This window comes from Vanessa cardui, chromosome 3 (assembly GCF_905220365.1).
Source record: "Vanessa cardui chromosome 3, ilVanCard2.1, whole genome shotgun sequence".
Lineage (NCBI taxonomy): Eukaryota > Metazoa > Arthropoda > Insecta > Lepidoptera > Nymphalidae > Vanessa > Vanessa cardui.
Window position 1 is genome coordinate 2,122,518 of NC_061125.1, and position 25,550 is coordinate 2,148,067.

General features: G+C 34.4%; 1 protein-coding gene across 2 annotated transcripts in view; it reads left to right on the forward strand.

The window, feature by feature from the left end:
* Positions 1-25,550, forward strand: part of LOC124543943 (max dimerization protein 4-like) — a 289,206-nt gene that overhangs the window by 257,089 nt on the left and 6,567 nt on the right. For both annotated transcript variants that reach the window (XM_047122275.1, XM_047122274.1), the window contains exon 5: positions 11,207-11,441. In XM_047122275.1, coding sequence (XP_046978231.1) covers positions 11,207-11,441 — 235 coding nt within the window. The remainder of the gene's footprint in view (positions 1-11,206; positions 11,442-25,550) is intronic.

Here is a 25,550-nt window from a genome sequence, read left to right on the forward strand (position 1 = left end):
GAACTTCTCCCGTCCTTGATAAAATGTCTGATTATGTATACAGATTTGTCAACGAATGTTTCGTCGATATTGCCTTTGTCTGCGTTCCGTGTACGAGCCATTAGTTACAATTTATCACAAACATCTGATGAGTCTTATATCGTACGGTCATTACTCACAGTGCTCGATTCTTCCAATAAATCGCTGAGACGGTAGAATCTTTTAACTTAATTACTATTTGCTTAATTAAGAATCGAAGATGAATTCTCAAAGTTTTTCCAACGACATTTCACGTTACTTTATCTCTTCAAACTCAACCAATTTTAAAAAGCTTAGCCGTTAATTGGTGAATGTAGAATTAAAGTATTTTTGACTAGATCTTTGACGTCAAAATTATTTGGAGTACTCTAAATGTAATAAGATATTATCGTAAAATATCGATTATCAATCAATCGTAAAATATCGATTTTAATCGATAGTAACCAGAATAGGTCCGTAGAATGTTTACGATGTGCGTCCGATAGCCTTCCGTGAGAATTTATGACGATTCGCGAAGTAGATAATAAATTTTGGACCCGCTCGTTAGATGAGGCGTGAATCGGTTTAGTGTCGTTCCTTAGAATAACCGCCAACAGTTACGAAACTATAAAGATTTATCTGTTACTATCGACGTTTGTTTAATATTCATGTCAGCAATAATACTCTAATTAATTAACAGTAAGATACGAAACGTTATCATTAATTTTATTGTTGTAATGGGTTTGATAGGAAATTAATAGGAAAAGTTTTCAACATAAGTTTTAAGTACGATATGGGAAAAATCACTTGTAACAACGCCTCATGCATCTCTATCGAAACGTTAAAAGGTTTTTATTATTAAAGAAATGTCTGTAATGGTGAGATCTTCATGGATAGCTAAATCCTTCTAGTTCACAAATAAAGTAGCCTTAGAATATTAAAAATAATATTTAAATCGGCTAAATAATTTTAGAGTTTATCCATTATAAACATACATATATATATTATTAATAATTACTTAATATTAAATGTACAAGTAGCAGAAATGATTAATATTATTTCGTGAATCCTGGGATTTTAAATTAGTCTGAAATATTTTGTCATCCATAAAAAGTTGCTATATTGAATGAATAGTCTAGTCTACCCACTCATTTATGTTATAATCCATAAAATGGATATTGGGAAGTCGAAAGTATATAATATTATCTCTCGTATAAAACACTACAAAATTTGCACAAAGTGCACAGTGTCGCGTCAATTTCAATCGTCGACAGCTCTGAGACGTTGATTCCTATTGGCAATCCATTCCGTTTTCCAGCTGCATTGTGTCGCTCGAATTGTGCATGCAAATAGCCCCAGAATGTTTTGAAGAGATGGGATGTCGTAAATGATTTTCGTTAGCTGAATAAACAGAAAATTCTATCGAATGAAGTTTGCGCGAGTCGACTCGACTGATGGTTTTCGATTTGTTTCTAGTTTTAAAACAACAGTTTCTATTCTGTTATTTATTTAAAAATCTATTGGAATCAATAGTTGTTATTTTAGGGCATAGGTAGGTCGTGCATTGTGTAATTGGTAACCACCATCAACATTGGGAACTGCAACGTAATGTCCCTTGAGCCTGGATTCAAACTACAAATTGACATTACAATGTATTGCTGCTTAGCGGTAGAATATCTGATGAGTGAATGGCATCTAAGCTTCAAATTACATGCAGCTTGAACTTATGTAAGCTAAACCTATCTTTACAGACCATAACTCAATTTCTGATTATTATAAAGTGGATCAAATCTTACAACAAAACGATTAAAGCAACGTTTATTAATTCCTGATAAATATAAAGTAGGCTAAATTACAACTGTATTTTAAACAAATCGATTAAGCCGGTGTTTATTTAAGCACTTGGAACTGCTGACAACAAAAATCTAGTAACGTAAATTTTATTTACTTCAAAGCATATTTTTTATTTGACTTATTTGTATTTTATCTTTTACTGTAGGTAAGTTTAATTAATTCACCCATATCAGATTTTTAAAGCAATATTATGTCTTTGTATTAAATTATTTTCGTCTTATAACAATTTCTTATCTGTGGATTGTCTCGCGAAGTTTGAATTACGAATAATAGAATTTCAAGCAGCTATAAAACAAACAAGTTTGAATTACCCATCGAAATGTTGTTTAAGATTCGTTAGTAAGTTTTTAACGCGGTAACTTTTTTATTACAAACAAACTAGAAAATGTCGCTGGGGGTTGGAACGCTTAAGATTTATCTCTTCACTAGTTTACGGGCGCGGCTTCGCTCGCGACTGAGATATCGGTCGTCGGGGATTCGGTATATAAAGTATTAGGCTAGTGATCAAAATGATGCCCATAATTCGCATTACTTCTCGCATTATATAAATCTGATTTACTTATGAATAAAATATGCTGTATGTGCTTCTTTCGAATGGCAAATTAAACATGAAAGAAAGAGAGAAACTAGTAATTAAACAAACATTAGCTCAATTTCCAAAAGGTCATTTTTCAAAGCCATTACGTTATATGATGTGATGTTTGTCCACGCGGAATATATTTTTGTTTTCACGAATAGCTCGGAGTAAGTGTTAATCATAGAGATACATATGTAATAGAAATGCTATATATGAAATTAGTAGTCCATGTATTCTGTGTACTTGAAGGCGTATATTTCAAGAAAATATACGTCAAAATTACAAAGTGAAGTAACGTAACAGAACCGCTGCACCGAATCGTTTTTAAATGTAAATCATTGAATATATGTCACGCCAAATTCACACATGGCACTTTCATCATACTCCCAGTTCTGAGGGTCCGAACCAAAGTTATCGCCCATAAAAACGTAACGACGTCCGCAGCCCGCGCTACTGCTGGATGTTTTGGAAAATTGCAACATTTGTTTGTGTTTTTGAGTAATTTATCCGTTATGTGTAGTGCATTCATTTGTATTTATATCTAAACGAAAATTGGAACACATTTTGTAGATTAAGTTTTAAAATTGAAATATATTGGTGGTTATATTTGAAGTATTTGTTTATGTCTTCACTTCTTTCTTCACCAAATCAATATGCAAAGCATTTCAAATTGTAAACATCTATGTTTCCCACAACTGGGCAAAGCTCTTTGGGATACATTTCAGCTGATTTGTAATAGTACATGTTGTATTCTACAGACACACAATGGAAACAAGGATATAACCATTATGCCATCAGCAAGACTACGTAACGAGTCAATTACGAGTCGTTCGGTAATTTCGTGTCTTACATAACTTGAAATGTCATTTATGAAGTTCTATCAATTTCAGTTTAGTTAACAGTAGAATGGAAAATTCTAGAACGTGTCAGACTATTATTAAGTTATGCTCATGTCTCTTCTCGCGCGGAAATCCATTTACGCGGCCCACTGATGCCGATATTTCAAATATTTCGTGCCAAAGATTTTTTTTTGGTAGAATTATTTTTATGACGATGGCATTTATCTGGTTTGACCCGAATAGTCCGTATTAGTGGTAGGGGTTTTGACCCAGAGTATGTTCCACATTCTGGTCAGGTTTTCTGCCACCAAAAAATACGTACTGTACTTTGAAGCAGAAATGTGCTAGAGACATTTACAAAGTGTTCGATATATTGAAGGTGTATTTCCAAGCATAAGTGATTTCTTATGTTAAAGGACAATGCATGCCCATGGCGGTAGCGACAATCTAACAATCGATCCATTTTGCTCGTCTGCCCTGTACTCCAGGATATTTTTATAGATATGCACCAAGCCAATCGCCCGTATACACATCACCTCCACGACACCATATCGATGTGAAAACCTTAAAAATTTATCGCCTTACTGTTTTTGCAGTTATTATGTGAGTTGATCTCCTTCAATTATATATACAATAGAAGGCTAACTCACTGAATACTGGTGCAATCCGAATAAAAGCGATTTTCTAATAACAATATCTGGCGCACACGATATACATATCTAAAGCTATCTAAATTAAAAAGGTATTAATTATAATCGTGCCTATTTCAAGTGGGGTCGTACAAAAATATCGGCCGTTTTTATTTTTATAATAACTTTATATTGATGATTTTTATATTGTTTTTAATTTCATATTTGTTTTTGTTCAAAAACATTGTCCCTCGTCCACTGAATAACTGCAGGCACAAGGGACATAACAACTTAGTTCCCAAGGTTGATGGCACATTGACGATGTAAGGAATAGTTAATATTTCTTACAGCGTCATTGTCTATGGGTGATGGTGACCACTTACCATCAGGTGGCCCATCTGCTCGTCCACCAACCTATACCACAAAAAAGAAAAGATTAGAAAAGTTTTCATGGAAAAAAATGTGTAACATAAATTTAATAAACCTATAATTCCGCATATACCGTAATCTACCGCATATTCCGTATATACAATACCATCTATTATTAACTCATTCAAATGTATTTAATAAGTAACTATTTATCCTACAAAATCATCCGATTGAAAAACATTGAAACAAACGAAACGCCGTTCCTTCAACTTCAACTTCTACTTCAACGAGAGACCAGAAGACATTTCTGATGCAAATTAAAAACTTCATAACCAATTAAAACACGATCGTGAAACGGGCTGTTTAAAATTCATCACCAATTTCCATATGATTGTAACTTGTTTGATTTCAATAACAAAGTTGTTTGTTCGAAGTATCTTGATGTGAAGCACCTATAGGTACGCTTGGGGGGGGGCTTCAATGCAATATTTTTAAACTTTTTTTAATTATTATTATTAATTGTCCGAATATGTCCCTCATAACTATTCTAATAAATGAGGAGAGGCTTTTATTGTAATGTCTAATTGTAACAAAACTACCTAAACCTATACATGAAACTTATACCAGAAGATGTAAAGGATATTAGTGCTATAGCTAATCAAAGGTCTTTTGTACCCCGTATAATGACAAAATACAGTTGAAATGAGTTTGATGACAATTCCAATTTCGACAGATTTTGGACAAAAAAAGTAGTCTAAGTCCTTGGAGTACGAGCTTGCTTCATCCTAAATTTCAGCAAATTCGTACCAGTATTTTAATAGCAACAGAGACACATACATATAAAATTACTATCGCATTTATAACATTAGAATACATAGAAAATATATATATCATAACGCTACAACCCAGAGGGGCGGGGCAGTAATGTTTCGCGCGAGTGTAACCGCGCTCTGCCGTTAGGTCCGTACACACCACAAATTTACAAAGTTAAGTTATGTACTGTACAAATAGCTATTACATGCTCGCTTAGAATTTAATAAAGAATTCATAAAAATAGTTTATTGCAATCTACGAACTATAATTAACTAAGTACAACGCTTTATAATTATCTATGAGAATAATGAAATATCTTATTCACAATTTTTATTCAATATATATTGTACAAAAATTGTAAAAAGGTGACGGGCCCGCAGATATATCGGATGTGACGTCACATGGGGTAATCTTAATGGCCGAATCAATTCCTTTTAACGCATTAATCATATCCTATATTCAGTGATTCCTCTGATATTATTATGATATATACGTGAATATATGTGACCATTAGATGATAAATGTAGCACATTATTTTTTCATGACTGCCTCGAAATAATTTTCGAAGTAGGACAAAATAGAGACAGTGGATAGGCTGTGGCGGTGAGCCGTGGCAGATTTATGAGAGGATATTTCATCTGCGGACCCCCGGCGATATCGTGATGTGACCACCCCATCCCCCCGGCCCCCCACCCTCTAGGGCGATTGCACACGAGATACTTTTTGCATTGATGCGTTATCGATTCGTCATTCCTGTTCGTTGATTCGTTGACCTTTGAATTGGAGATGATTTGTCTTCAATAAAATACTTCAAAGGTTTATATATAGAGCTGGTAAAGTCTAGTTGCTAGGTATAGTTTTCTGTCGCTCTTTGTTTGATAAGCGCTTGAATGTAAGTGTAATATAATTAACAATATATATAAGACTGAAATTAATTGCTAAAAAAAAGTAATTTGAAGTTATTGTTAGGCGTTTTGTAACAGTTTGTTTTACAATACAGTTAAGCAACTCAATAAAAACAATTGAAACGACGTAATTGGCAAATATATAATCTAATATTATTTTAACACTAATCAAAAAAGCAAAAGCTTAAAAGAAGTAAACATATGCAGAACTCTTTACCCATGAAGGTCAAGATTAAGTAATTGCCGTGCATTTGTTATCTTAGTGTACTTGGGATAATTAACATCGGAGTAAAGATTGTAAGAAAAATGGAAATAGGATCATAGTTACCTTTGTATTTAAGTTTTACGCAGATGGAGCCTTCCTGAGTTAATAGATCTATAAAGAAATTTATGTCGCATTTGAAATTGATTAAACAGGCGTCGATTTTCGACTTATACCTAAAAGTATATTAACGCCATTTTTCGTGATGTTCGGCCAAATAGTGTGTCTCAACCAAATTGCCCTATATATAACATATTCTATCAAATCGTGTAGCGCATTAACAATATATCAAGCGCTTCGATCTGCTGAAAGATTGAGGAAACTGCCGACTGCCCTACCTGCTTCTATCATTTTTATTGAGAAAAACATGTTGACTGTGTTTTGGTTGAATTAATGGGATATAAACATCTAAGCACGTGTCGTGTCTGGTTTTTGTCATTTGGCATTTATTTATAAAAGAAAGGCAGGCGTTCAAATGGGTCATCTGATTTTAAAATCGTTAATCTAGATATACTTCTTAGATATAAGGCCACAATCCCAAAGTCCTCGGTTCAGGCTTCAGGTCGGGCCGATCAAAAGTTCTGGAGTTTATTCATCGAAAGAATTTCCGTGACAGACGGGAGTTTGGGAGTTGGTAGTATGTACAGTCACTTGTCCCAAAAGTACATGAAGCCGTTGTACTTGTGTCTGAGATTTGGTCGGTTTTGATGTCCCAGCAGATATTGAAAGTACACACAGTTGTGCATCACAGTCCTGCCCAGTTGGCTCTCTTCCTTTAAATAGGTTGCTTTGGCTGATGTTAGGACGAAATCGAGCATGTGGAAACTTTAACAAAAATTTTATTAATTGATCCTCGTACTCAATGCCTTGGTAGCGTACATGAAGGTGTTCCTCCTGCCTTTCAAACTCGAACACAACAATAATAAGTTTTGTAGTTCGATCGTAGAATTACTAATGAGCTTTTGGTATGAAGACGAAATTCCGCAAAGCAGTACAAAGGGTACTTGTTTACCTTTATAATTTAGTGACTTTTGGTATCTAGTCGGAATTCCAAAAATCAGTACCTAGAGTACCTGTTTACCTTTATAATTGAGTTATTCGCTGTAATTTTTCGTATTCATTTAGCAATATTTTTTACACCTGATGTGAAGTGGTCTCCACTGGTAGAAATAATACCTAGGGGTAGGTAGGGCCTTCGCCAATACGCCACCACCTTGGAAACAAAGATCTCACTCACCTATCAAACCGGAGCACAATAATACCAAGATCGCTGCTTGGTGGCAGAATAACTGATATGGTACCTACCTAAACGGCCTTACACAACGCCCTACCAAAATATTCTATATAATCTCTAAAAATATGTCTTTTTCAAAGTTATGTCATAAGAATCTACTTTTTATATTTTTATAATCTACGCTTTAAGTTCTATGATAAGCAATATCATAGAACTTAAAGCGATCATTAAATTTTGATGAATACTATTTTATTTTACAGTAACAAAGCCTTAATAATATTATAACCTTGGAAATAAATGTTTGTATCAAACAGCCTTTCACGGCTACACCTAATTTTACCAGATTTTCTCCTTTTGATTAACAAATCCGACCTAATCCTCGCCGAACAACACATACCGACCGATTTAACCGGCTAAACGCGAATGAGTTTCGGGATTACCGAATCGTACTAGCCGGCTAAACTTGGATGCTTTTTACCAGCAAACATTTATAATTGTATTTCACGCCCTTATCCCGAAGTCATCGGCCGTCGGTCGCTTGGAAAAAAAATGTATTTAATCTCCTCGTATGATGGGTGCCATCGACGCTTTCATTTTTTGCTTTTTTGCATATAAATACAACGTCTGCCGTCGAATTTTTATCGCGGAATATTAAATAAAAACTCGATACGCGTTGTCTGTGCATAAAAACATGTTCTGGATATGAAAACAAGTGGAAAAAAATATTTCGAGCTTATCTATAAAGTCATAACTACGTACTTTGCAGTGAAAGAGAAAAAAATGTTTTGAAATAAAAGTTAGACGAATAAAATACTTAAATATATAAATAAATATTGGACAACATCACATTCATTACTACGATCCCAATGTAAGTAGCTAAAGCACTTCTGTTATGAAAAATCAGAAGTAGCGACGGTACCAACATCGAAAACCAAGGCAACATAAAAAACTAATGTACTTTTTCTACGTCGACTCGGCCGAGAATCAAACCCGCACACTACTCGACCACGGAGGTCGTCGAAATTTAACTGTATAGAATAAAATTTGGGCAAGATTTAAAATTTTTAGTCATCTAATCTCTGTATAAGCCTGTCTGCGTATACGAAGCATAGAGGTGTTGGGGTATCTGCGGGCGGATGTTACTCAGACAGGCAAATATTAAACTAAGCTTAAAGCTAGCAATGATTTATAACAAAACGCGATCCCGGTAGCTGTGTCTTGTTTTATTTGATTTATATCCCACCTCACTTCGCCTTTTACCGTGCCTGCATAATAAAAGCGAAACAATACAGTTAAGCCATTAAAAAAAGAAATTAAACTTATTATCTCACTGACGCCTTACAGTGTTCCGAATATTATTTGTATATAATATAATATATGACGTTTTATGACGTTTTCGAGAGTCGAGGTGGCCCAGTGGTTAGTCGCGTGCATCTTCACCGATGATTGCGGGTTCAAGCCCAGGCAAGCACCAATGATTCATGTTCTTAATTTGTCTTTATAATTCATCTCGTGTTCAGCGGTGAAGGAAAACATCGTGAGGAAACCTGCATGTGAAAAATTTCATAGAAATTCTGCCACATGTGTATTCCACCAACCCGCATTGGAACAGCGTGGTGGAATATGTTCCAAACCTTCTCCTCAAAGGGAGAGGAGGCCTTTAGCCCAGCAGTGGGAATTAACAAGCGGTTATTGTTCTTGTTGTTGTTGTTGTTGACGTTTTCACGTTGTTATCGACTTCGTTTTCCACGTTACCTTCGTAACTATTTTAAGTGATGGATGTTTTACAATGATAAAGCTTATTATATAAGATGACGACCTCCGTGGTGGAGTAGTGTGTACACCGGTTTTCATATGTACGTTACTCCGAGGTCCCGGGTTCGATTCCCGGCCGAGTCGATGTAGAAAATATTCATTAATTTTCTATGTTGTCTTGGGTCTGGGTGTTTGTGGTACCGTCGTTACTTCTGATTTTCACACACAAGTGCTTTAGCTACTTACATTAGGATCAGAGTAATGAATGTTGTTGTCACAACCAACAGTAATAGCACCCTATCGCGCCATTCGACGCTATTCGTCGCTATAGATTATCTCGTCAGAAAAAGCAAGTGCATGTAAATCGACGTGTCAAATTGACGAATATATTAGGTCACATAATATTACAAGTTATTATATTTGTGCAAAGATCATATTCGCATGAGAAATAAATGTTGATAATTTGGGATAGCGTACTCAATTCGGATGTGATCGGTTTTACGAATTTGGTCGATGCTACATCTAAGTTGTGTCGTACTATACGTCTGCAATTTAATATTCAGTCGATAAATTATTTATGGACGTGGAAAGTAAATAACCGCAATCAATGATCCGGAAAACTAACCGAGTATTTTAGTCAGGTAATATATTGATAAATACTAATTAATTAATTGCTCATAAATGAACACGAAATATTAACGCCAAAAGTCTTACGCAAAGACAAGAAATTACACGCTGCTTGAAGCCGGCGTGTTATTCTAGATTAAAATTGTATTCCGCTCGATTAATTATTTTTTAAGGTAATTTGTTTTTGCAATGAAATTTTGAATTTCGAATTAAAATTCAAAATGATGTTTAAAATTGACCCTATAGATCAGAGTACACGTGAACCGAAAATTGCGGGTTCGAAATTACCGATGATGCATTAATCCATTTCTTATTCGGTTTGGGAAAATGTCATCTAAAAACATTAGGAATCATATGAAATAATCAACAACAACACCCTGTAAATTTCCCACTGTTGGACTAAGGCCACATCTTCTTTTGAAGAGTAGGTTTGGAACATATTTCACCACGCTGTTCCAATACTGGTTGGTGAAAGACACATTTCAGAATTTCTATCATCATCAACAAACAGAATTTCTATCATGTTAGACACATACAGATTTCCTTACGATGTATTCCTTCACCGCCAAGCACGAGATGAGTTATAAACACAAATTAAGCACAAGTGGTGCTTGCCTGGGTTTGAATCCGCAATTATCGGTTACGATGGACGCATTCACCACTGGGCTATCTCGGCTCTTATAGTACTATATACGTATTCTAATAATACTATGTGTACCATCAATTATGATCTTCTTTTAAATAAGTGGGACGCTTTTACCCACCAGTGGTATTATATTTCAAGGCTGTTTACTAGAAGGGTAAACCTCATCTTTATCAGTGAAGTTACAAGCTTCGAGTTAAACGCACTTCACAAGGTGATAAATAAACGAAACTCTTGTTATATTCCTTATTAATAATCGTTAGTTATTCGCCTTATTAATTAATACGAACATAAAATGTGTTCGTTCCACTTTCACGCCTCGACCACCCAACCAATAATGAACGAAACGCAACGAATTTATGCAAGTAAAGCCGGGTACTCATCAGCGAGCTGTGTACGCTTGAAATAGTTTTCTCTTACAGAATGAGATAAGAGGTTGACTACATGGAAATCAGTGTAAACCTGTGTTAATATATCCACAAGGCACAGATAATAAATCCCAAAATAAGTTGACATGGTTGGCAGCATTGAATAAATGAGTTTATAAATAGGTTTTATGTCTCAAAATTGCGCATCGTACAATTCTTAGCTCACTATCTCATTTGACATTCTATTATAAATTAAATAACATGTAAACATCTTCTAAAACAATATGTTACTAAAGCCAAGGTTACGGTAATGCATGTGGTTCTCTTGTTGCAGAGCCTTGAAGAACGGGAAAAAAGGCATTCAAGTCACAAAGAACAGTTAGCAAGGGAACAGCGCTACCTGCGGCGGCGACTGGCACAGCTGAGGGCGAGTCGAGACGTGACGCGTTCCCTCTCCGAGAGCTCGATGATGCACGCGCACGCGACGAGAGCGGACTCCCTCTCCTCGTTAGAGTCCTCCTCCGGCGTCTCCACGGCCGAGCGGTCGCCCTCATCCGTCTCCGAGAGTGGTGAGTAACGTACATGACTTATACTCGAAAACTGACATAAATACGATTTTTCTACATGCCATATTTGCGTGCCAAATGTGTGCCCGTTAGTCCTTCAACATCAGCCTGTAATTTCCCACTGATGTGTTAAGACCTCCTCCTCCTCCTCCTAGGAGAAGGTTCGGAACATATAGTCCCTATGCCCTTCATACTATCGTGTTTATATTATATATAAAAACAAATAAGTCCCATGACAATTAACGGCGATTGTCTGTTTTTGGTCTTGCAATCATTGATCAAGATTGATTTCCTACCCCTTTCCTAGCCATCAGCCGTTTCGGCTGTGGTATATTCCAATACTGTAAAATAGCGACTATCAGAAAATAAGTCAATCGAGATATAACATATCCTGTATTCATTATCTCGATGCGCATCTGAAGGAAGCAATTGCCGTATTCATGAGCTATGAATGACGTGTAATTAGGCATTCCGAAGAGCATACACGACGCGGCTCCTAATGGGATTATTGAAAGCGAAGACTCGTTCGCTAATTGACAAACAAAGTCGTAATCACAATAAATATTTAATTTTAATCGCAGCTGATAGGGAGATGATGAGCATCAAATTTGCTTATTGCTTGCATTTTCAAATTACTATCGTTACAACAACAATATAAAATGTTAAAGAGGAGTCAGTGAATATCAAGTATCAAAATGACTTCCAGTAATCCTTAAATGCTACCACCAACTCGTATTGAAGCAATGTGAGACAGGTCCAGTAAAGTCAGTTATTTTTTAAGGTGATCTATACGACGAACATCCTACAGACGATCAATTTGTGGTGGATTTCATTTTCGTTCAAAATCAATAAAATAGTCGACAATTTTCCTTTAATTTCGAGCCGACTTGCAAATTGTCATGATGGGAAAATCCCAAGTTCCACCCTGACTCCTTGAACTATTGTCGTCCCTATTTCCAGCTGAAACTTCAACTTGGCACACATAGCACTTAAAAGGGAACATATGAAACTGGCTTATAACTATAAACATTCAGTTGTAACTGTATTTATTGTATACTTGTGTCCGTTTGATGAAAGGAACTTCGAATTCGATCCAGGTTCAAACACTCTGACAATTTAATACGTCGAGACATTATTTTAGCTGCCAGTGACAAGCTAAGACATCAAAACAATGTCCACACGCAAATGCTACATGGGCTGATGGCAATAATGTAATTCCCGTATCAACGAGGCGGGCCAGCGCCATTGTCCGTATTGTTTAGGCCCTGGCATCCAGGGATAATGGATAGGCTGCAATTGTTCAAGTCCTTTGCGTTGGACACTTCTGTAAGCAAATTGGATAATAGTTTCAGGAACTGGAATTGTAAGTGGCCTATCAGCGGATCGTACGAAATTACCGCATTGCGTTTTCAATAGGTTTTTTTTTTCGCCATTATTACGCAGCTTGCACATAATGGAGTGAAAAACAATATGGTATATATTCTATTCTGATAGTAGTCTGTTTGTCAGAGGGAAATAAAGTTTTTGTTTTTTTTTTTATAACGTGTAGTCATATGAAACAGCATAGCAATTGAGGCAAAAACTTCTTGTCCTTTGCCTGTTTTTATTATAAGAAAATAGTTGTATTAATAATTAAATTGATCCTTGTTTTAAATAAATATTCATTTAAATTTGATTGACAGTCATTAGTTAATAAATTGCTGTCAAATGTCTTGACAAATAAATGGGTTGAAACAATGAACGCAACGTAACAAAACTCTTTATAACAAATGTGCCGAAAATTTCTCAGGTTTTATCTACCTCCCTCTTATAAATAATTTCAGAAACAAATGTAGCATTTTCTTCTCGCGAACATATTTCCTCCGTTCCCTCGAGAGGTCCTTCCAGACACACGTCAACAACAAGTATTATTTGACGTTACTTTCTGCAGCGGTGATTAAAGATGTTTTTCCAGTTCAGTGAATGCTATTAACAACATGTAAACTATAAACACCTATTTTAAACGAAACCAGAAAACCACCGCAAAATAAAAATATGCAAATCCAAAGCAGTGTAGAATATTAGCAGCTTAACAAAAATACCCATAGTAAGATGTGTATCAGAACCTGTATTGTGAGGAGATTCGACCTACCAGTAAAGCATTCCCAGGGTGAGTTAGCGTTAGACAAGCAGCCATAAAGCCCTGTTCGTTTGTGAAGGCTGTTATATATCCTGCTAAAAAATTGATACGACCATACTTTATCGTTTTTGCTACGATATATCCCTGGATACGAACCCTTAATCTGACGGGCGTTGAGCAGAAGCCATTGTTACAGGGCTCGCAGCCGCCCTGACCCTACAGCCTATATTGTTACCATTTATTTATGCATTAACTTTCGCAATTTAACTGTCAGACGCACGGACAGCCGAAAACTTTAACATTTCTTTTATATCGTTGTTACATGGCTCTGTAAATACTTGTTTGGTTCACTTCTATTAAGGAATAAATCCGCTTTCTTCATAGTTATATTGTTTGGGAGTTTTTGAACTGTTCTACTTTACCTTGATTATTCTTTGCATCCGTGATTATATATTAGAGTTTTATTATAAGGATTTTAACAATTTATCACAAAATATATATATAAAATTAAACAACGTGAGTACATTGGGAACACATAGTTATGTTGATTGATAATTGATGAAATTTATTAGTAAAAGATTTATATAACCAAATAAAAAAAAATCTAATTGATTTTTAGTCCATCTGGTCGGATTAAAAAGCTACGTAATATTCAAACGGACGTATGAAGGCCAACATTTACATATAGATATTTTTCTTTAGGCATACAAGACTCATAGAGAAACCTTTTTTGCGTCTCTAACGGTTCAACTTATCCATAAAAACAGAGGTTGTATTTCAGAGATCGTTTTTCTTTTTTTTTTCAATTTACTTCGCTGCACTATTTCGTAGATATATTAAAAACTGGTAACACTCAAATCAACTTCTTAATGATATAATAAAAACAGCACCAATGTCTATACCTAAATATTTTTCTAAAACAATGACGTATTAATATGTTTATAAATATAACGCCAATTGTTTTTTATTTCATCTGTATCTTTTTGTAAATGTCATTTCAAAATGACATGACGGTTATATGCTGCTCCGACACATGTGCAACCATTTTTCCATACCCAAAAACGTTTTAACGCTACAGATAAAAATATCCTTGCCGTAATTCGACGCAAAGTCGCTTACAATAAAATTACAAGCAGAACGGAACGTAATTCAATTCCGTCGATCAACAAATAGATTATAGCCTAACTGCATTTCGGAATATTACCAAATTACGTGGTACAAACTATTAACCGCATTACCGTCGCAAATGAAGCGCGGTAAACGCTTTAAAAACGTCATCAATCAAACGTTGCGTTGAATTATCGGTAGTATGGCGCTCGAGATAAGGATTAAATCAATATCGTGTAGCTCCACGCGATTTATAACAATGTTTTAAGGCTCCGACACACATATGCTATTTTTTGTTTATTCATATTATATTATAAGGCGGTCCAATTTGTTTGTATATTAATTTTAAAAAATATCACTCGTAGAAAGCTTCATTATTTCTGAAGATATAGGGTATAAATTACATTAATATCATAACATTTTCTTTATTTATAAGTCGCACTCGAAACCGGGACAGGATGCTCGTCATTATAGACATGACTCTAGCGACTCACCTCGGAGGAAGTAAGGAAAAAGTACAAAGTTTTTATATACTTAAGAATTGAAATCAAATGAATCCATTATAAGGAAAATCAAGTCTATCCCAGCTTAAAAAATGCTACAAAATATGAATAGAGGCTTGTATGATTGAAAAAAATACAGAACCAATATACGTATAACTTATGAAATAAATAAAAAAAAAACAGCACATTTCGGTGAGGGTACAACCTTACACATATACAACCGTATATTATGTTATTGTACAAATAGCTTTACTTTGAACTTACTCCTGCTTTCAAATTGTTGACGTCACAAGCTAGATTTTTTTTCCTATGACATAAAATAAATATAAGACTAATAAAGCTAATTTCAAACGTCTATACGTGTATACAAACTTCGAACTTTATCGATTATTTTACTTATACAATTTAAAGAAATTAAAAATTCCTTATTTAATAACATAACTTGGGTGTGTCCTCAGCTTTACAGAGGTTTAATTGAAGGTTAGACTAGGCTCCAACCCTTTTAATCGCATGAACGCTTGACACGCTACTGCGTAAAGTCACTACAGTAGGATGCATCGACGAAGGTGCCATGCATATTATATCGTATACGAAAAGACAGATTACGACTATATTCGATGATTTCAATTAATCTTGACAAGCTATTTTGATTTTTATATTCCGTAAATATCATAATGATTCAATTCAATTTTGCATATCTCTACATTTTATATTCGAGTAACCATGAACGCAAAAGGTGCAATACTGATACTAAATATACTACAGAATTTGTTTATTTACGACATCACATTACAAACTTCTAAAATTATCAGTCTTTCTTTACTATATTGTTCATGTATTATATACAAAAACGTTTCTCTCGAATCACTCCATCTATTGAAATGAGTCGCATCAAAATCAGTTGCGTAATTTTAAAGATCTAATCATACATTGGGACAGACTACGCGTACTTACTGTAAGCGACTTTATTTTTTTCAATGTAATAATGATACGAAAAGACATTACGATTACGAATATATTCGATAATTTCAATTAGCTTGATAAGCCATTTTGATTTTTATATTCTATAAATATCATAATGATTCAATTCAATTTTGCATGTCATTACTATTTACATTTTGTAATCGATTACATGAGGTGAAACTTTATGTAGTTGTTACTTGCATGTGTGCAGGTTCCTGCCATACGCACACTAACGTAAAACGTACACGCGAATCGTATTGGATAATTGTTTAAAATTTAAGAGCCATTGCCACGCTAACCTGATCGTGATAAAAAATGTTTTGTAGTAGAAACGGTTTTAATCGTTTAAGGAACACAATTTCAAGGTCGAATTTGAAGGCAACGCTCTCGATTCGATTTGATTCTGGATATCGTTAATCAAAATTACTATTTTAGACTCAAGTGTACTACAGTTTTGTTCACATTAAAAAGGTCTTAAGAAAAGTCCGTGTAGTATATATCTATCTCTTAGGGATAACTCACAATAGAAATTTATCCTTTCCTTCTTTTTATTTATTTCGAAGCGATAATAAGCAAAACAACATTAATAATTGTTTAATTAAGTACCTTAAATACATTGTGCTTTATTATAGATCAATATGGCCTTTTACAGTATGTCATTTAAATGAATATTTTCAAAGATATTAAAGATTTATAAAGCAGGGACAAAGCGGTACATATTTTCTAATAGCAAAATACTGAGAACGTTGCAAGGCATTCTGTAGTATATTTAGTATGAGTATACCCGTGCGAAGCCGGGGCGTGTCGCTAGCTTGTTTGTTATAAAAATCAATAACATGTTCGGTGAAACCACGACGTTAGCTGGTGATTTACGACGGCCGCGTTTTCGCACCTCAAGTTTATTAATAATCCCGACTACCGGGTTACGATAGAGGAGACTAGTATTTGCATATATTTATTAACTAGCTACCCAACCCAGCTTCGTGCGAGTGCAATGCTGACAATAAATATACTACAGACTGTCTCACGCATATATATTATATAATATACGAGTGACCCACCCCGGCTTCGCACGGATGCAATACTCATACTAAATATACTACAGAATTTATATATTTACGACATCACATTACAAACTTCTAAAATTATCAGTGTTTTTTACTATATTGTTCATGTATTATATACAAAAACCTTCCTCTTGAATCACACTATCTATTAAAAAAGCCGCATCAAAATCTGTTGCGTAGTTTTAAAGATTTAAGCGTACAAAGGGACATAGGGAAAGAAAAAGCGACTTTGTTTTATACTATGTAAAGACTATGTACTTCACAGTTCTTCAGTTGTTATCAGTCCATATATTATACTAGACGTGCGCGCGACCTTGTGCGCGTTTGAATTTACAAAAAAATACAAAAAAGATATTATATATGATATCTGCCAGTGAAACTCTCGCCAAAATCGGTACAGCCTTTCCAGAGATTAGCCGAAAGAAACAGACAGACAAACCGACAAAAATAGTAGAAAATGTAATTTTGGTATATGTGTCGTGTATTGAGTAAAAAAGGGCTATTTTAATATTACAAACAGACACTCAAATTTTATTATATGTATCACGAGAATCACTATCAAATAAATAAAACCGCATCAAAACCCGTTGCGTAATTTAAAAAATCTAAGCATACATAGGGACAATTTTACTACTTTAAAATTATTAAATACCTAACAAGATTTGTGAAGCACTATTTTTATATGATTAATGTAAACTTTTATTATAAAAATAATCCTAAATTCAAAACGATTTCACGTCAGAAACGTATCATTATACGTTGCATAAAAAGAATATTTTATACTAAAGGACTCGAGGTCTTACAATATATCCTTAAATTAAATTTTCCATTACACGGAAAATATTACAGAAGGATTGTCCCGTTTGTAATAAACGTATGAATTTATTGCATACGAGCTTGTGGTCGCTACTTTGTGTACGCTGACTGTTTGGGTATAATGTTTTCCCTTTTCCTCCTGAGAGTAAATATGAAATCATTTCCCGAGATTAAACTATCCTATGTACTATGTACAGTCAGAGAACCTTCGTCATTTTTCAAATTCATTCCTTTATCGAGTCTTAAACTCTTAGTACCTTTTGAAACTAAACATCAAACATTGCGACGTAATATGTCATTCTCGATCGGCAAAGCAGATTATTATCGTTTATACTGAGCACACGAAAATAGATCTTAAGGTGACGAACCTTTTCTTACTCCGACTACATCGCCCAGCTAAACCATCATACGATTGTAATATTTATTTTTATCATGAATGTCTCCCTATGGACTGTTACATAACTATATTTTTATTCAAACAAGGTTCTATTTGATTCCTTATCCTGTATCGAATATAAGTACACAAAACTATTTCTGTCTCACCCAAGCAACCCTTAATGGAGCTAATCTAAACAGCAACATATGCTGTAATCCATTTAACAATTGGGGGTGATATTATTCTAAATCAAAGCGACCTATTTCTTCGACCGAAATAATTCGAGCACGAATTAACAGCGAACTGAAATTCAGTGTTCACGAAAAGCATAAAGATTACATTGTTTATAGATTACGGCGAGTTGCGGTGATAAGCCTTCCGTGTTCCGCTGTTATCAGGAGGTCGGGTGCGGTGGGGGGAGGGGGTGGACCGCTAATTACTGCAACTATCCAACTTTAATTAACGAGCCACGCGGCATCAGACTATTGTATTATACAGCCGTAATGATGTTTTTGATTGACTAAGTTTTATTAACTTTTAAAATTAGATGCGTAATTTGTCTTACAAATTGTCGTTAAAGAAAATACAAGTTATTGGAAAACATGGAATATGAGACAACTTTGGCGTAGTAACTATTTCTATCTAATGTTAGATTAATTATATGTAAAATGTTAAAAGTCTTATGTAAAAATGAACATAAATTTGTCCTCTAGTTTTGGCGTTAACTTTTGGGTATGTGATATCGTCTATAAGCCTACATCAATATGGAAGATGTAACGATTTACGGGCACTGCTTTTAAATATTTGTTGCAATGGAATGGAAAACTGCAATCGCTCGTGCAAAACTCAATGACAAAATTGAACTTGAACTTTTGAGTTTTAATGACATCCATCTAAGATGAATTGAGCACATATTTCTTTGATCAGATTATCATTTAAATAGCGAAGATAAAAGATCTATTTAAAGACTTACATGTCATAAATTAGGTCTTAAGTATTTAAAACGGTGAGCAAGCAGTCTGCCACTTTGCATAATAACCATTTTTAGGCGCAAAATTCTGCTGACAACAGCGTTAGACGATGCATCATCCCCTTCAAAGTTATAATAGAAAAATTTAAATATGTACATTAAAATTTAAGAGCGCGCAGTATCATAAAATAACCGACTTCCCTTTTATCCCAAATATACTTTTACATTCCGTTGACCAAGTACGTAGTTTTACATTGATAACAATATTCGCAGGAGTGTTTATAGTTTTATAATAATCTGTGCATTATTGCCTCAAACAAAAGCCAACGAAAGCTAAACTAATAAATATTATATGATCTTTGATTTTTAACCTAAGCGCTCCAAGCAATCAATTCAAAAATACAATATAAACAGGTGCAAAAAAACTATACGAGAATCATTCGAAACGTGGAAAATTACTTGTTAAAAAAGATTTTTTTTTTCTCGGTACCGTCGAGTTTGAAGCAGTTATTTTATTTTCATCTAACTCAACTCTTTTCGATTTTCAGTTCAGTTCAACAAGTCTCACAATTTGTAATGTTATAAGGATTTTCACGCCGAAAGACAGGGTAATAATAGAAAAAAGCTAAAAGGAAATTGGCAAACGTATTCTGACGTTTTTTTCCTATTTTCACTATCGTTCGTTACCTCGTAACGGTTACCAATAGAGAATCTAATTTGCCTCCCAATTTCAACGGAATTGAATTTCTTCACGCGTCAAATGTCTTATAAGATTTGAATTTTAGCGAAATTACCTTCTGCTTTTTTCGATTTCCTATCAATGACAGTAATAACAATTACCTGATCTAACTTTTTCTATCAGGTGACAAATTCATTTTGCGTAGAGTCGCTTCTCAAATTATATCCGAGGGAACAATGGCACCTGACACATTTCCTAAGGTCACTTAGCTAAAGCTTCTTAAAAGAAGTTATTAAAATTTCCAAGTTTCAGTGAATTGAGCCAACGTTCTGTCATTTAATATTTCGAAGTAGGTCTCATATAAAATTTTGTGAAATTACCTTTTAATAATTATTATAAAGAACATTATTTCAACAATTTAACAAAGGAAATAACACAGAAAATAAACATTACCAATAAACAGACTCGCTTAGTACAATCGTCCGCCTAGGATTAATCGTCTTAATTATAGCCCAATTATGTAATTCATTATGGACTACAATTATTCCAGCGTCTACATTGAGAATAAATGAGCCATTACATTAAAAATGAATCGTAACGCTTTCTTGTCTATTGAACCGTAATAAAAGCCAAAGAGGTCTTTCGACGGCAGCCTGTTTACAATCAATAACGCTTCACTCAGACAGGCTATTGTTTTGCCAGACTAATAAATCTTAGGATCTGGCATTTGCCAAAAGTGTGCCAGGGGCCAGGCGGTGGTGGCCTCGCATAAATCCACAAGATGTAACAAAAAATGCTTACAATTCAGGATAGCGTTAGAATTGATGGAGACTCTATATAAGAAAAAAATATCTTAGTTGAAAACCTACTGGCACACAAGAGCTAATAATGAGATATCAAATAGGTTTTTTTCGAAGCACTTTCGGTGTAACAATAAATTAACATGAATTTGAAGAAGTAATCGAGATAAAACTAAATACAAATAAGACGTCACACTAAATACAAGCTATCAACATAAATTATTGGCCATACTAATAGCAGATAATAATTTCTCTCACACTCAGATAATTTGTATGAGGAAAACAAATAAATAAGGGAGTTTTATGTGGAGATTAAGTGTAAGAAGGTGATACACAACAAGGGCCCAAAGATGTCAGTGTGAGTGAGATTTATTAGGCAATCGTGTGTAAATACGAGTGAAACTATCAATTCAGCTGATAGTGTAAAAGTAAAAATCGTTAATGTTGAATTATATTTAACATTTAGTCAATTATCAATAAGAACAGCATGTAAATTTCCCACTGCTGGGCCAAGGCCTCGTCACTCATTGAGGAGAAGGTTCGGGACTAATTCCACCACGCTGTTCCAATGCGGGTTGATGGAATACACGTGGCAGAATTTCTATGAAATTTGAGACACGTAGGTTTCCTCACGATGTTTTCCTTCGCCGCAGAGAACGAGATGAATTATAAACACCAATTAAGCATATGAATATTCAGTGGTGCTTAGCTAAGTTTAAACCCGCAAACATGGGTTAAGATGCACTCGTTCTAACCACTGGGCCATCTCGCGTCAGTCATCGTTCAACGATAAATAATCATTATCAAACGTAAATATTAGTGAAATCAATCCGAGACCTAAATGCTTGGAAGTTCTAAATTATCAGGTCGAGATTTATTAGACCTTTTCCAAGTCAGGTGGCGTCGCGTCCCGCTACCGCCGTGTAAAAGTGGACCATAAATAATTCACAGCCAATCGTAAATATTTTACATCTCGTCTGGAAGCTAGACGCCGGTTGTTGAGGCGATTCGATCGCTGATGAAATTAATTTGAATAGAAAAATAATTGAATTCGTTATCAGAAAGCAAGCTGAATCAATAATAGACAGTTCCGATGCGATTATTAATGAAATGCAAGCAACGGAAGGTCTTTGAAGAATTGTTAATCAATAACAATATACGAATGTATTTTCATAGAATATTCATCGCGGCTTTGTTCCATATTACCTATAAATATCTCATCTGAATCTTACAGGTAAGTTATTTCGTAATATCAATCAATTTTCCGTAAAAATGAAGATGAAAAGAAATAATGGAACAGAAATCATTTTATCATCTTTCTAGAATTGTAGTTCTTATTATTGAAATTTCTTACTCATAATTAAAATATTCAGGTACTATTCTATATTCATTGATTTGATTTAACAATTCTTTGAAGACATCTTCGACCTTCGTTTATAACTTTATCAAAGCAATATTGCTATTCGGGTAGCTATGGAAGTAGGGTACGCGTTTTTTTTAAATGAATTCATGATACATTCAATCATTACTTAATTATTATTAATGATTGGTGTCGAGCCGAAACGCTTGTCATTATAGATGCAATTTCGAAAAAAAACAAATACATTAAAAGTTTTACCAATAATATATGATCATACAAGATTGTCATATTGAGTAAAGAAATACAAATATATTTATAATGTATCTCTTGCTCGATGGTGCAATGTAAGATGCATGTATCGATAAAAAAGTACCACATGTACATATACCTGTTGATAGAGATATGACAGTTGTGTGATCAAGTGTTGGATTAGGATCCAACCCCTCAAGATATGCGGCCTTAGCCCAACAGTGGACAATCACGCTCTTACTTTGTTGACTGTTTCGTCTTCTTAATTCTGGAGTAGTATTAAACTATATGGTTGTTATTACAACAGGAGCAGTTTATTAATGACGCTATCAAATTTCACTTCGCCTACTTCGAAAACCCAAGGTCTTGCCGATTCTATCAATTCTAAATGAGTTACATTTGCGTCGGTGATTAGAGTCGCTTTAATTGTTAATGAAATATTAATTGTTTATGATTTATGAATAGACTGTTTAAAGGCCGTTTTGCCACTCTCAAGATAATCAATCGTATTTATGGTAAACAAATAATGTTACTCTAAAGATAGTGGACAAATAGAAATTAAAGTCAATTTAGTTAATACACAATCTATACATAAAGTAACTCTGTCTGTCTGTCTGTAAAAGAGTAACTACTGAGTTTCTTGCCGGTTCTTCTCGGTAGAATCTACTTTCCGAACCGGTGGTAGCTTCACTTAATTGTATAATGACGATTCAAAAGTGCTTGTAGAAGCCCACTTGAATAAAGTTTATTTTGATTTTGTCTTTTGCTCTTTTATGACCAAACCGCGGACCCGAATTTGATGAAACTTAGTATGAAGCGAACTTGAACTCGGACAAAGGACATAGGCTACATTTTTGCCTGACACGTGACAACCAACGCCCTAAAACGAGCGAAGCTGCAGGCGACTACTAGTAATAAATAACTGATACAGCTTGGTAAATTGAAAATGGAATTACTCCATAATGTAACAAGCGAACACATTAATAAAAAAGGGGAAGGAATTACGCACAATACAATTTTCCCGACATTAGTCTGTATTACATAATAATACCGACGTATTTGATTAAGGCTCTCAGACGAAATGTCAAGTAAATAATATATCAATGTGTAATACATAATGAAAAATACAAATACATATATCGTAGTTATTAATTTTCCAGCGTCGATTGACTTCAGAGAAACTTGTCAATGCAATAACTGTTTGTGCTCTCAGGATTAGAAATGGTATCGTGTATATTAATATACGTCTCATATTGCGAGTGTATTAACGTCTAGCTTACGTCAGCTCATTTATTTATATTTCATAAGTTATATAATGTCATTGATTCATATCGTCTATGTAACATTCAAAATATCTATACCTATTATCTAATGCGAAAGTAAATCTGTATATCTGTTTATTACTTACCCACGGATAAACCACTAAACCTAATTATGTATGAAGCAATATAGCGGTAGCACCTGATATTTTACGCCACATTCATGACGATCAATGTCCAAAAGGCGAGCGAAGTCGCGAACGACAGTTAGTTGTACATGACATAGCTGAGGAATAAAGTGCTGATGAAATTTCGTCTAATTAAATAATAATAAGGTATCTTCAAGCTAGTTCAATTGCGATACAATGTTATATATTACACTTACAATAATCTCAAAAATCTTTAGACTTCAATTGTTTTCGACAAATACTCGTCCCTATTGAAAAGTATGAATTTTAATGAAAATTTCAAGAGACAAAAGATTTTTCCCGTTATATTCCACGCTATAGAGCAGAACAATGGTAACTAAAAATAGCGCGATAAAATCTCGATACCTCCCGTAAATACAGTAAAATCGTGTAACTGGTGATGAGAGAATTATAACAATCAATAAACATAAATATGTTTATTACGGAACAAAACACGGATCCGATACCAAAACCCGAACGCATCGAGAGCGTGCATCTCAATTCCAATATCTGGCTCGGTTCAGTCAGTTCGTTCGAGATCAATTCGAATCGCATGTCGGTGTATTTGTACCAACGAACTCCGCTGTCAAAGACACAACATAATTCCGTACACTCCAACACATGGAAACTACCCTCAGACTAATTATTACACAAACTGCAGCAACGGAACGCAATGGCGACGTTCGCGCCAATTTCCTGCAATACATGTTAAATGGCCGCCAATCGAACCCTCTTCCTCCCAACCCCATCCGCTAGGGCTGCAATTCAATTGTCCGCACATTTCATACCTATGAAATGCGATTATAATTTAATCTGACATGCAGTGGTATTGCAACACTAAGTTATTGGATTTTGATGATTATTTTTTAATTGCAATTATTAAAAAGCTTAGAAATTGAATTCTTTCGAAGTAGTAATAGTAAAAGCTCTTTCAAAATCGAAATTTAAAGCATTATGCACATTAAAAATCTTTTAGCGTTTCGAAATAGTTTAATGTTTTACAAATAATATTTTTATTCGATATATTTAATATTAAAATAAATGAGTATTTATTGCTAACTTCTATCTTCTATCTTGTGTTTATGTTCTGTGACAACCCTAAACAGCCGGATCTAAGTTGGTTCTAAAAATTGATGGCAAAAGTGATTGAAGTGTAATGACGCAAACGCGAATAACTATGTTATTTTATTAGAAAGATTAGGTCGAAATTTCATACTGTGAAAGTCAGTGGAAGTTTTAAAGTAAGGGCAGCATTATGGAGATAGTGACCTAACTCGGCGAAAGACTTCTAAGTAGTTTCCCAAACAATATCCAGTAAACTAAATATGAAATTTTGTTATCAAGCTTACATGACGTGGGATTCAGAAAAAAAAACAAGTATTTTTTTAAACTTTTGATATGTGATATTACCATATTTTTCTAGATGCATCAATAGTATTTTTGAAAAAAGAATATCAAAAATTATAAATAAAATAAAATCTCTATTTATTACTGCTTTGAGCGCACACTACCCAATAAAGTATTCCTTTTCAAAGCATTTCGCTTTAAAAACTTTACCAGTTTACAGTTTTTCAAATATTTCACCAGAAATTTATTTCCACTAGAAATTGAATATAAGAGCAGCGCGGCACGCCTCCGCTTCTAGTATATTAAGGT